General features: G+C 44.8%; 1 protein-coding gene across 1 annotated transcript in view; it reads right to left on the reverse strand.

Annotated features, from left to right (window-relative positions):
• The window catches only part of FAM234B (family with sequence similarity 234 member B), a 29269-nt gene that overhangs the window by 6138 nt on the left and 9388 nt on the right, over positions 1-13743 (reverse strand). The window contains exons 2-10 of the mRNA XM_039500438.1: positions 11298-11690; positions 10075-10173; positions 8138-8326; positions 6109-6239; positions 5176-5323; positions 4625-4766; positions 3870-4013; positions 789-870; positions 470-625 (exon numbers count right to left, since the gene is read on the reverse strand). Coding sequence (XP_039356372.1) covers positions 470-625; positions 789-870; positions 3870-4013; positions 4625-4766; positions 5176-5323; positions 6109-6239; positions 8138-8326; positions 10075-10173; positions 11298-11690 — 1484 coding nt within the window. The remainder of the gene's footprint in view (positions 1-469; positions 626-788; positions 871-3869; positions 4014-4624; positions 4767-5175; positions 5324-6108; positions 6240-8137; positions 8327-10074; positions 10174-11297; positions 11691-13743) is intronic.

Genomic DNA, 13743 nt, shown 5'->3' on the forward strand with positions numbered 1-13743 from the left:
GTTATTCCTCCTCGTGTAGATGTGGGTTTGTGTAACACCATCAAAAATGCATTTCCTTCACTTCTGTTCTCCCTCTTGGCCTACATACACTTTATTCTCACCTTGTCTCCCATGTCAAAAACTAATACATGAGGGGTCTTGATTGCGTTCCACATTATTATCAATGACAGCGTGGATCTGAACGGTTCAACAGGTACAGGGGAGCTCACATTTATGAGGAGCCTACAAAAATGGCAGCTATTTAAGGAAAAATATTAATAATCTAGTTGTAGATTTAAAAACAGACTGTGTGTATGTACATGCACACTTCAGAATTTAGAACCAAGAGACCACCCCATCTCACCATCCATCCCATATGGAAGGTTTTAAGTTCAGTAACATTGTAATTGAAGAAGAAATAAGAAAAAGGGGAGAGACTGAATACTCCTCAGGCAGAAAGCTTCCAAGCGGGAACAGGGCTCTCGCTTACCAAGTTTTGTAGTGCAGGCTGCATTTCGTCAGCCCAGAAGAGAAAAACAGATTTCTTCTCCAAAGTCATCACTGACAGTGCATCAGATTCCTGCATGTGACACGGGAGATCATAGCTCCAAACAGGGAGGCCTGATTTACCATCCACCACCAGCATCTGAAAACAGGGAGGGGGACACAGCGTGAGCACCATAAGCCATGGAAATGGGAAGAGACAGATGATTACGGCAGAGACTAGGGACCTTACAGCTAGCACATACCCTGCCCTCTCTTCTGTCCCACCACAGTCCTCCCCAAGTGGTAACTTTCCCAGGATTTACCTTTTTCATATTGTCATTGCGCTGAGCCTGCACCATGAAGTCCAGGGTTTGGTCAGCATTGAAGTAGCCAGGGGCAGGCTGGCTGTGAATATTGAGAAAGTAACAGTGACCGGAAAAGCATGCAATATTGAGCAAGACAATGCACCCACTTTTAGGTAATTTTCCCCTGATTGACACTCATCCCACTTCTATTAACACAGGATTTGCCAAACCAGATCAGGCTTTTAATTCACCAAGCATAATCCTTGACTGGCAGCAACCATTTGCCGATATATCAGAGGAGGGGAAAATAACCACAGTGCTCCTAAGCAATTCTTCAGTGCCATAAACAACAGGGGGAAATTCCTGTCTGAGTCATATGGTAATCAGTTTACCATAATGCAGCCTGACATTTTATTACCTTTTCCTTAGCATGCACAACTACACATTTGTATTAGCAGTCATAAAATTATCCAGGCCTTCTAAAATCCATCAACAGTTTTTGGCTGTCTGACCGCCTGCAGTAGTAAGTTTCACAGACTGATTATATGATGTGTAAGGCATTATTTTTATCACATTACTCCTTGTTCCCTTATATGGGCCAGTGTGAGAAAGAGTCACTGGCCAGTTTTTACTAAATCCTTCTTAACCTTTAATAGTTCAGCTCAAGTCCCCTCTCACTCTTCTCCTTCTATGCTATATAATCCTAGATTTGGATCTCTTGCATCATATGTAAACTCCTGAGTTTTGTAGTTTACCTGCCTCTCTGGCTTTTGAATCTGAGTTCTATCTTTCTTAAAGTGGACAGGTCTGGACACAATGTTCCAAATAAGAGCAGACAATTCTTCAGTACAATATCACCACTGTATGTTCTGTATTTGCTCATCCCCTTTGTAGTGCACCAAGCATGCCATTTCCTTTTTCATTGCCTCCGAACCCAGCAGCAGATATCTTTAAACTAGCATCAATGTTTCCCAAGTCATTTACCTTGGAGAATCCCGTATCTTCAAAGTACACTGGCATAAATAAGAAGCGGAGGCTACTTTTTGCCTGTGCATGTTACTTTACATTTATTTAAGGTGAATTTCCTCTGCCATCAAGATTCCTAATTCCCCTGTGGGTTTGAATTCATCTGGAGTTTTGCCCCAAACTAAAAACATACTTTAGGTGCTATCCATCAGTCGACATCCACTCCCTCTTCCAAATCAGTGGTGTAACAAACCAATTCTGCCACCACACTAATTACTGGGATAGCCTGCTATTAAACCTTCTCTCTTCTGAAAATCATCCATTTATAACACGATTTTCGATTGCTTAACCAATTTCTAGTCCACCAGACTTTGTCCCTTACCTTCTGCTACTGATTCTCCTTTATGATCTTAAAGGATCTTATCAAAGGCTGTTTGAAAATCCAACAAAATTATATCAACCAGGTCACCGTTATCATTTATTGTATTTTGTTACCTTTTTCCAAAAGGGCAAGGTTTTCCCTAACTGAAGCTGTGTGGGTTTGATTCTACTGAGTGACACTTATCCAAGTGTTTTACTATTCTATCCTTAGGCCTTGTCTATGCTGGGGGGTTGTGCGGATTCCAGCCACCAGTGTTGCTGCACCATTACAAAAACCCTAGGGTAAATGGGCAAAGCACTATAAACTGTGGAGCTTGTCCCTGATTGAACCTGGGATGCGTAAACTGCACATTTGGAAACTGCAGCTTAGCCTGTCTCCCCTATGTGTCTGTGCTGGTATGGCTATCCTGGCGGCTGTAATTGGAGCCAATCTCCAATAAAGACAAGACTTGAGAATTGCCATCACTATCCCCAGCAGTGAAGTGAGGCTTCTCAATCTATTACCCCCAGAATCTTCCTTTGCTCCCTTTTCCAAAATTCTTTAGCCTTCAGGAATAGCTGCTGGGTTTAGATATTGTATGTCTGACACATCATCCCTCCCGCTGTTTCATGTGTGACACTTCCTGGCAGAGTTTGTACTTTGTGCTATGTTGTTTAAGCAGGGTTTTCATTTATTAAATTATATTCTTTTAGCCCTAATAAACGAATTCCCTTCTCTACTTTACTATGCATGTTTTGTTCCCCTTTTTATCTACCCACTGAGAAAAAAAACAGCTAATCTGGGCCTTTAGCACAGTGGTCCTGTACAGGTTGCAGGACGATTCCATGATCTATGTTTCACCTTTACCTTTCACTTCATCTTCACCATGTTCCAGCATAAGTTTTACAATCTGCCCTTTTCAAAGTAATCACTGTATCCTCGTAGGTGTATTGCCATCTATTAGGACACCACACCCAACTATACAGTGATCACTATTGGTTAATAAAGATTCTACACTTGCCTCCTGGATAAATTCCTACCTGTTAGTGAACATAAGAACAGCCCTACTGGGTCAGACCAAAGGTCCATTTAGCCCAGTATCCTGTCTTCCAACAGTGGCCAATGCCAGGTGCCCCAGAGGGAATGAACAGAACAGGCACTCATCAAGTGATCCGACACGTCGCTCATTTCTAGCTTCTGGCAAACAGAGGCTAGGGACACACTAAGTTCACAGTTGTTTCTACCTTTGTAGGTACCAAAACAAGCTTCTTGTTTATGCTGTCAACAAATTACTTCTGCCACCTATGCCCAGGTGTACATTCAACCAGTTAATACTGGGGTTGCTGGGGAAATCACCTATTGTTATTGTCCCAGGACATTTGGCAACTTCCTTAAACTCTTTGAGTGAAATATACCCCGTGCAGAGGTCCAGCACAGAGCATATGCACCATCATCTCAAGGGGCTTAAGTGCCGAATAGATCACGTGCTGACTGCCTGCACAGGGACGAATTTCTTCCTTTCAACATACTAAGATGGACATCTCTCTTTGAATCTAGTATGTTGGCTATTCAGTCTGTCTCTTTCTTTCATTCCTTCCCTCTCTCATTCTCCCCTCCCCACAGCACTAACATACCGACACGCACATGACTCCAGTTCCCTGGTATCCCTGCAACCTTGGGGAATAATTCCCGATGATTCCCACAGGAATGTGCGCGCCTGGAGGAGAGAAACAGAAAAAGGAGACACAGAAAAAAACAAAAGTGTAGCTAACCTGTGAATGTCCTGCAGCTCCAGGTTCCAGCGGGGCTCCAGGTCCTCTCCTCGCAGCAGAGTCAGGTTGTGTTTTGTGGTGATGAGGAGGTCGCTGCAGTTAGTATCTGAAGTCGTCACCATCTGCAGGAACTCAACGCCCCCGCTGGGAGAGGAAGAAAGCCAACATGAGGCAATTGGGCTTCCCAGGTTTTATTTACTTATTTAAATAAAAACAGCCAATGCCAAGCTCTAAGTCTTTGAATATGTGAGAGTCTAATCTACAGAGGGGTTCTAGGTTTTCTCCTGTGACTGAATCCCCACTTCACCACCTCATCTAAATTGGGGCCTGCTGCTTTCTCCTTGTTCCCAGCCATACTAAAGGATTTCCCAGGCTCTGCTGGGCATTGAATCACTGCGTGGAGAATAAGGGACACCCAGGGCCTACACAACCCTGGCCCACTCTGCTGTGCACAGACAGAGCTGCTAACGTGTTTCTAAATAATTAAGAATCCAATTTTTTTCCCCTGTGCAGGCATATTCCTATGCATGTGTGGGTGTAAGGGGGGAACAAGGGCTCAGAGGAACAAGAGGTTCCTTTTATAACACATGGCAGGCCCACTGCAATCACTGGAACAGGGAGGGAATTGGAGTTCTTGATGTCACAGGCATTGCCTAGGTGACTCTGATGGACAGAGATATTCAAGTGGAAAGGGAACCTCCAACAGTGCCCAGGCAGAACCATAGTTTAGCCCAATTGGTGAGAGCACAACCCACCTGTAAATGTCAATGAGCTCCGATAAGTTGACAGATCTGCGCTTCTCCCACTCTGGCTCCTCCCGCTGCAGCACAGGAGGGAAGCTGTCACGGTTTCTGGCTTGGGCAAAGAGATCCCTCAGGGCGACTGCTTGGACATTACCTAACAGATACATGACAGGGAGAGCAAAGATTAAGATTCTCACTTGTTGGATAACAGTCCTGAGAGCACAAGAGGCTGGGACCACTTGCAGGTGGATAGTGATCAAACAAAAGCAGGAGGAGAGTCTTGGCCTCTTCGAGAAGGACAAAATGTAGGAAGATCCATAGGAGAATCAATGGCTTTGGAGAGCTTCAAGCCACTCCAGTCCTAAGAGCTCCAAGCAGGTATCACTGTTCCTGCACCATTTCCTACACTGGTGTGGGGAGCTCCCATCTTCTCCAATCTGAGCTTCCACCAGTGGAAGGCATGGCAGGAACCTCCTGGCAGAGCTCACAGCAATCCCAGCTTTAAAGTGCCTTAGAAAAGAGATCAAATGGAAGGGGCCCATCTTACCAGTGGCCCTTCTTACCAAAGCCAAACAGGATATAGATGGCTCCTTGGCTGGTAACGTGGGCTTGGGGGCCGATCAGTTTTCCTTCTCCATTGATGCTGTACTTCACGGGCCCACCCAGAGGGTTTCCCGTCTTACCCGATACCAGGATAAAGCACAGGTCTGGCTGCAAAGGTGAGAGAGATGCAGGGAATTCTGGGAGTTGACTCACACACAGTAGAAAGCCTCTCTGCCCCAGAATGAAAAGCTCTGCCATTCCCTCCCCACACAGCAGCATGTATCACATGACAAATCATTTGGCATCTTTCTTCTTCCCTCCCACCTCCTCTATTTGATTTCCTGTGTGAGCTAGCAGTCTTGGTCTAGTTCCTTATGTTAAGATATCCTTGTCACAACCCCCCACCCCCGCAACATGTTAGGCACCCTTGTCAGTAGCAGAGGTGCCACTGAATGAATGGACTTTGGAGCCTGAACTCTCTCATCAACCTTAAAGGCAGTACCTTCTAAGTCATTGTGCATGGAGCAGCACAGGGGAAGTTTGCACCATGATTGCCAGGCAGGGATGTCTCTTCGACAGCTAAGCAGAGCACATCACTGGGCTTTCACTAGTGCTATAACACTACTTTAAAAACAAAAGCAGTAACTGCTAAAGGGGGAAGCACAGGAGAAAGAGAGCAATTATCACGTCTCAGCCAGTGGGCAATGATTAATTTAACAACGACATTCATTTGTCAGCTGATAAAAGATACAGACAATGTAATTACTACTTGATCCTGTTCTCCAGAGCAAGAGAAGGAAGGCGGGTTTGTACCTAAGGGGAATCTGAGGTAAGAAAACTACTTGGATGAAGGAATTTGTGCCCTTCCCCCACTACACTCTCTTTAGACTATGTCCCTGCTCGCCCTCTAAAGATTCAAGACCATTCAGAGCTCTGGTGGGGATGTATCATACCTGTGTCTCTCCGATGGCCAGAGCCACCAGATCTCCAACCTTATCCCCATCCAAATCTGGCAGCATGACGGCTGGTGCAGCCAGGGTCCCACTTGGCAGGTGGGCTGGGTTCAGTGTCCAGATGGTTTTCCCTATAGGAGGAGAGAACATCTGAGCACTGCAGCACGTCAAGAAAGCAGAATTCATGAGAATCCCCAGGGATTCCTGAAGGAGGAAGGGAGAGAAGACACTACCGCCCAACGCCATGAGTAACAAATCCAACCTAGAGCAGGTGGCTGTGGAATTCACACACAGTGGAAAGTGGAATTCTTTCCTCCTCATTGCTGTGAACTGTTTTGAGTCACAGCCTGCCAATGCTTTGCTTTATTAGTGTTCTGACATCTCTATAAGGGTCTGGTTGTGAACCTGCAACTCTTCTGGGGTTCAACTGTCAAGATCAGATCCTAAATAAAAGAGAAGCTTTGCAGGACACCAGCTGTCCTAACTGGCCAGTGGTAAAGCCTGATTGTTGATGTCACAGCTATGCAGACACTCCCAGGGAACGGAACAGATGGGAACTCGTAGTTGGAGGGAAAGATTTTGGAAACGGAAATCTGTGTCTCAGTTAAATTTCCAACAGGAAACAACCCCTGTTGCATCTTTATCCTCTCCACATGGGGGGATAAAGGTATGTGAGCAGAAGTGATTTTAAACACGGTTTGTCAGTGGGGACCCGTGTAGGGACCCAGTAAAAGAGGATTCACCAAAATAAAAAACAAGTTCAAAGTAATTCCAGATGCTCTCCCTGCCCTCTGAGTCCCTCTGCCAATTACTATACTTTTCAAATCACATTTTAACATGGTTTTCTCCCACTTCTGCTGTGGGAAAGCCTCCCCACCCCTCCAAAGTACAGAACAAAGTTAGGGCCAGATCCTGCAAATGCTTATGCACACAAGTAACTGTACTCACACAGGCAGTAGTACTGAGTGACCCTGACCCTGCAAACACTTATACATGTGAACAGTCTCACTGGATTCATTCATTACAACCATTTGAAAGTCAAGCTGTGTTGGTTAGTTTTTGTTGGGCACAGAAGTCATGCAACATTTCTATGTTCCCTAACTGAACGAGTAAAACTCTCAGAACCAGGGTTCCACTGCAAATACTCATTCAAGATCCAAGAATATTCTCCAACATTTGCCTAAAATTCACTGTTCCCATGAACATTTCTGCTAGCAAATTCACTTGCTAGGATGTCCATTAAGAGTAAATATAAAAGGAACATAATCAACATAATCAAAATGACTAAAAATGCAATATTCATTCAGATCTAGTAAACACTTTTATCAACCTAAATTCTCCTGAAGATGGAACTGGCTACAGCATACTTCCCCACCTCTTTCTCTAGATATGATGTTTAGTGCATCTGTGCTGTTGTGAAAGAGCTGCTGCATTCCACTCAAGAGGTGGCTACATTTCAGTGGTAAATGAAATGACTCCTATATCCTTTATCTATATCACAGGGATGTTATAGAGCTACATTAATGAAGTGCAAAGGATTACATTACATATTATTCCTTGTAATTCGGTATTTGTTAATGATTAGATCAGGGATTCTCATTGCGTTGTGCCCCCCTTCTGACAACAAAAATTACTACACAACCGCAGGAGAGGGGACCGAAGCCCTAGCCCACCCAAGCCCCTCTGCCACAGGCTGGGGAGCAGGGAGGCAAAGCCAAAGCCCAAAGGGTTGAGCCCCAGGTAGGGGGCTTGTAACCTAAGCCCACCACCCAAGGCTTGGGCTTCGGTCCTAGGCGGTGGGGCTCAGGCTTGGGCTTTAGCTCCAGGCCCCAGCAAGTCTAAGCCATCCCCGGCAACCCCATTAAAATGGGTTCGCGACCCACTTTGGGGTCCTGACCCACAGTTTGAGAGTAATCTTCTGTATTACTCTGCAGTTTTCTTTTAGCTATGGACTTGTTCCTATGTTGCTACCATGGTGCTGAATTATTCAAGGTGATCGGTTCATCCACTCATTCATGCCTGGAACTACCTGAGGAGGCCTGGAGAAGGCTGAGGAATTTGGATGTTCCAGTCACAAGGCAGACAGGCTCAGCTGGGGCTGTGAGAGTCAGTCCTTTACACTGCACACTCCGAGTCTCTTCTGGAATATGGCTGGACCACAGGGTGCTGCCGTTCATACCCGAAAGGGCCATCACAGTTACCGATGGCCTAGAAACACCTGCAGACACACAAGAGGGGCAGTGAGGTCCCTTGCAATCAAAAGAGAGAGCGGAACAAGGCAAAGTGATCTCAGGGAGACACGCCATTCAGTTATGCTGCTACTCTGTGCTGTCCCCAAATGGAAAAGGTTAAAGTAGTTGCATTCAGAAGAATCCCATGAGTTTGGTTATGTCAGTCCCTTGCTAGCTCACAGGAATGGAACTGGCAGTAACTGTCCATAGAAACACCTGAAGTTACGTTTCTCTCCTTGGTTGGCAAAGGAACATAATATTTGTTCCCGAGCACCCATTGGTCCATTCAATTCATCACCTGAATTGCTGTCACACCAGACTAGACTACTGTTCTTTTAATGTTTATTCTTCTGCTGGCCAATGGTTAATGCTTAGAAGTTGCAACTACCCTTCTATTAGGAACCTGGCCAGTTATGTTCAGGGTCCTGTATGTTCTGTGATTCTGTGGCAGCCTAATTTTGCTCCACAGTCTAATTTTTTTCTTTTGTGGTAAAAAGCCCCCCTATTTTTCTAGCCTTCATTGTTGTGAAAAACACCTTGAAAGCATGCAACCAGTGTCAAGCAGTGTTGTCTGCCTGAGTCTGCAGACAGCACAAAATAATAGCTAAATGGAGTATGAAGTACCCCAATATGTTTTAATCAGATGTTGACTTTAATGCCTAATGATGATAAGTTTAAGGTCAGCCTAACATTAGACATACTGTTCATCATTTTAGCAGAAACATCCAGCTAATGTGCTTATGTCACAACCCCAAACAAAGTCCCCACATCTTCCAAGGTGCTAAGAGCCCCACACGAGTCTTATCCAGATGGCAAAATTTCCAGCTTCTCCCTAACAGCATCTACAGTGCAGTTAATGTGGGGCCAGTACAAAAATCTGCTTCATGTTGAAAACTGAAAATGTGGGAACAGTGTAAAATAAAGAACACGGGGAATACCACATAGGTTGAATGATTCATTTTCATATTTATTTCAGTACAATCACAATTTTTTAATTGAAATGAACCTGCCATCAGATTTTCTATCTACTGCACCAGAATTCTTTAGACTCCAGGGACCCTGCAGTGGAATTTACATCTCACTTGTAATGGAGTACATGGGGCCTCACTGACGTAGCACTATGACATGGGAGAGGGAAATTTTCCTTCTTATCTGTATTCCTATTACACCAAGCATTGCAATTAGGCACCAGATATTGCCAATACACTCCAACATAATGGGTCCTTGCTTCTTCACTGTGTCTGTGGGACTGGAACAGATTTCATGTCACTATGAGGTGAAGGCTGCTGTGGAGATGCAGTACAATGGCAGCTGGGAAGCTCCAGAAACAGGAAGCTTGGAGCAGTGGGAAACCAGCAGAACTCAGTGACAAGCTAAGTTATTTCTAGATTTTTGATGGGTTATCCCATGTGTTCCCATGCAAATGTTAGCAGAGAAATGAAAAGCAGCCTGCTGAGGGGGAGTGGGCTGTTTTACATTAAACAGCCAGGTGCGGTAAAATTACTACTGCCAATCAATATATTAGCTGGGACTTTCACAGCAGAAGTGAGCTGTTTTAAGGAGAGGTCTGAAGGAAGACAGCGTGGCAGCTCTGCAGATGGTATGGGGAACTCCTCCCATTCATAAAGGCTGGCAGGGAGAAAATAATAAGAAAAAAAAAACATTGGACAACCTGACAAAAAAGCCATCAAGGCTGGCATCCCTGGCGAAGCGAAGTTGGCAGTTAAAATCTTACCCAATACGCTAGCATTCATCAGGGCTGTGAAGGAGAGTAGGATGTCCGGGAGTCCATCACCATTCACATCGGAGAGCTCCAGTGGGAACAGCACTCCACCTGTGACAGTCAGAGCAAATCAGGAGCTGCCAGCAGAATGGCTGCCAAACCCACTCTGCACAATGGGGATAAGGACAAGCATGAACGAAAAGGGGTCTGAATAACCAGCCATCATGGAATCCACAGGAGACCACCGAAGCAGCACTATTCCCCCACCTATGTCATGTCCCTCCCCACACGGCACAGCTCCAGCACTGGGCTCAGACAGAGATCCAGCAAGGGCCTACAGGAGCCAGCAGAGATGATTATCTGCATCCACTGCAGTGATCTGGCACCACATCTGACTGGCTTCTCAGAGCCCAGAAATGGGAGGAGGAAAGAAGGAAAAGGAGTAGAATCACATCACCGATCATTGCTGTCTCAGTGGAGATATTAAGAGGGGAAGCACTTTAGAAAATACTACAGATTAACTAGCTATTCTATGACTATTTGAGGAGAGACAAAGACCTTAGAACATTTAAATTACTGATTTATAGATTTAACAGGGAGAGAAATGTGCAGAGGAAATAATGTTAGTTAAGTCAATTTGCGGACACAAAGGAAAATCCATTCCTCCCCACCCAAGGCAATGCATCATGTTCCCCCTCTCCCCGATTTGCTGCTTGGCTTGTACTGAGCATGATCATTAACACTGTTGAAGCCGGCTGACCTCACTCTGCCCCCCAACTATTGGCAGGCATGGGTTGTTTCTGCCTCCCCCGACCCCGCATGAATGGAGGCGTTTGTGGAGTGCAATCTCTGGATAGGGAAGTGATGGGGACCAAAGTGGACTAGCCCATCTATATCTGGGGAAAATTCCAAAATGGGTAATGCCATCCAGGCAGAGGGGTGACATGGGAGGAGAGTCAGAAGAATCCCGCTATTTTTTTGGCACTGGAGAAAGTAAGACCTTATTGGACAACAGATTTATCTCCAACTGGCCCGCGACATGTGCCATTTTTAACAGGCAGCAGAGGAAGGCTGGGTGCATCAGCCATATGCCTGTTTATGTCCTCAAAGCATCTGCAGTGGTGAAGAGGATTAAGTTGCTGCTCCTCTGCTCTAAACAAACTCTCCCCCACACCCAGCCTGTGAGTTACCCCCTTCCCAATCTCACACAGCTGCTGTTCCTAATGGTCTCTCACCTGCTTCCTGGCCTAGGTTGCGGTTCCAGGTGTTATGCAAGTCTCTAGGAGGACAGGGAATGAGAAAGGCGCACACCAGCACCAGAATCATGGAGATAACCATGGTAAGCAAAAAGACTGCTGTGCGCAGGTAAGGCATCAGGGAGGAGGCTGCCTTCTGCTCCAGGCTGCCAGTGGCCTCTGCAGGGTACCCATCTGGGGCACTCTCTGACAGCCGCTGCTTTGTCACCTCGACCTCCACTTCTGAGTCTGGGTCCTGTACCTCCTCCAGGGTACTCTTCCCATTCTTGACTCCCCCATTCTTCTGCAAGTTGAGCACAAGGTCATCTTCACTCTCATCGCTGTCAGCCTGAGTGAGGGGGTCATACTCCCCTAGGTCCGGGCTCTTTTTTCCTGGGGAGAAAAGCAGGGAGAGAGAATCAAGCATGGCTGGTGGGAAGGAAAGAAAGAACAAGCTCTCTGCGCTTTCAGGTCCCAAAGGGAGGAGAGTGTGAGAGAGAAGACAGGATGTCTGTATTTGTGTCTACTCAGATGATGGGCATGGTTGGAGGGGATGAAGTGTAAGGGAGAAGGCGGGGTCCATGCACATCCACCTGGTCTCAGAGTGGGGGCTACAAGAAAACAGATTCCCACAGTTTAGTTTCCCAAGGCAAAAAACAATTCCAGGATTTGCTTAATTTCCTCTAATGCTTTCCGGGTCTGTAATGAGAAACAGTTCCATGGAGCTATCGTACTATACCTTTAGGCTTGGAAGGATTAGAATCTTATTGCTATACATCGATAAGTGCTGATTTCATTGTACACACACAAACCCATGAAAAAATATTTCCATCAATAATAACTGAAATTTACAGAGAGGCAAAGTAAGAAAAATGCGACTTGTGAACTTATTAGAGTTTGGATTTAAGGATATTACCTTGTGTATTTTGACATGTGATGTTGACAAATTGGGTTTGAATGGTTATAAAGCTTTAACTTTTTCAGTCTTGACATCTAGTTTAATTAAACAATTATTGGTGGACCCCCACTAATGTCAGATCCCCCCCCACCCATAATTTTCCACACCTGTGAAAATGTAAATTGATAAGAATAAAAAAATGCTTTAAAATAAACCGATATTATCTGTCAAAATTTTATAAAATAAAAATTGAATTCTGCCAACCCTACATATCTTCATGCTTAACCCTCTGCATACCTAAGTCCCAGACTCTCCTCAGCAATCTCCTAATTCAAAGCTCTAATGATGAAAGAGCCGTTCCTCATACGGTAACCTTTATAGTGTATCCATGGCAGGGTCCTCTCTCTATATCTCATTTTTCATCTGCTCCTCCTCCCTGATCCACTCAGTGATGTCACAATCTAAGTTTCTGTGACACCATAGCTGCTTCCAGGGGAACAAGCTACGATGCCAGATGCTAAACTGTGCCTCAAGGTGTTTAAAGGAACACTTTGCAAGACATAAACAATATATATACAAAAATGTGTATTGTATCCACCCTCCGATACTATGATGAATGGGAATGCTCCAAAGAAGAGAAATCGGAAAGTTTTAGGGTCTCATGATGTTAATTCAACCCTACTGCTCAGAAGTAATTTTTCCTATTTGTTTTTCTCTTTAAATGCACAGCTTAGTATGTAACTGTCATGTTGTTAAATGTATAAAATATGCAGTCTGTGCTACACAGCAGAGTTAACATTGCAGCAGCCATCCTTAAATTCTTCAGTTTGGAAAGATTCTAGCAGTATGAGCAGCCAAACCAGTAATCTCTCTCCAACCAGTAGAAATGTTGGAAGTGCACCATAAAAGAACCTTCACTTTTTCCTTTCTTCTCTTATGTTTGAAACTGTAACTTTAATGTAAACGATTGGCTTTTACATTAAAAAAAAATCCTATCAAATAACACTGTTAAGTCACAGTAAATCCTTAACTACCTCACTCTAAATAGAAGCAGCCTTAGCTAAGGCAACATTATAGTGACATGGGAGCGCTGTTATAGTTAAGGCTGTGTCACAAGTTCTGTATAAAAGTTGACCTAAGTCCTCTAAAATCTACATGTTTAATCAGATTCCTTTGAAATTTTGTGTGCCTCAGGACAGTGCAGAGTAGGGTTAGTGGCCCAAATTTGGGGTGATTTGACGAAGGGATTCCTGACTTACAGGATCCTCTGGAAACTCAGTTTCCTTCTGCTGTCTTGTACTGTTAAACTGAGAGATATTGACTGGTTGAATCACAGACCTCACTGAGACTGATGGCTGTAAACTCATAGACTTTAAGATCAGAAGGGACCATTATGATCATCTAGTCTGAACTCCTGCACAATGCAGACCACAGAATCTCACCCACCCACTCCTGAAACTCACCCTTCAATTAACATACCGAAGGATAAATTAATCACAAGCCCCCACCTAAAACAAAATGAGTTTGGGACTGAGTGGCCACAGATTG

This window comes from Mauremys reevesii, linkage group 1, assembly GCF_016161935.1.
Source record: "Mauremys reevesii isolate NIE-2019 linkage group 1, ASM1616193v1, whole genome shotgun sequence".
NCBI lineage: Eukaryota > Metazoa > Chordata > Testudines > Geoemydidae > Mauremys > Mauremys reevesii.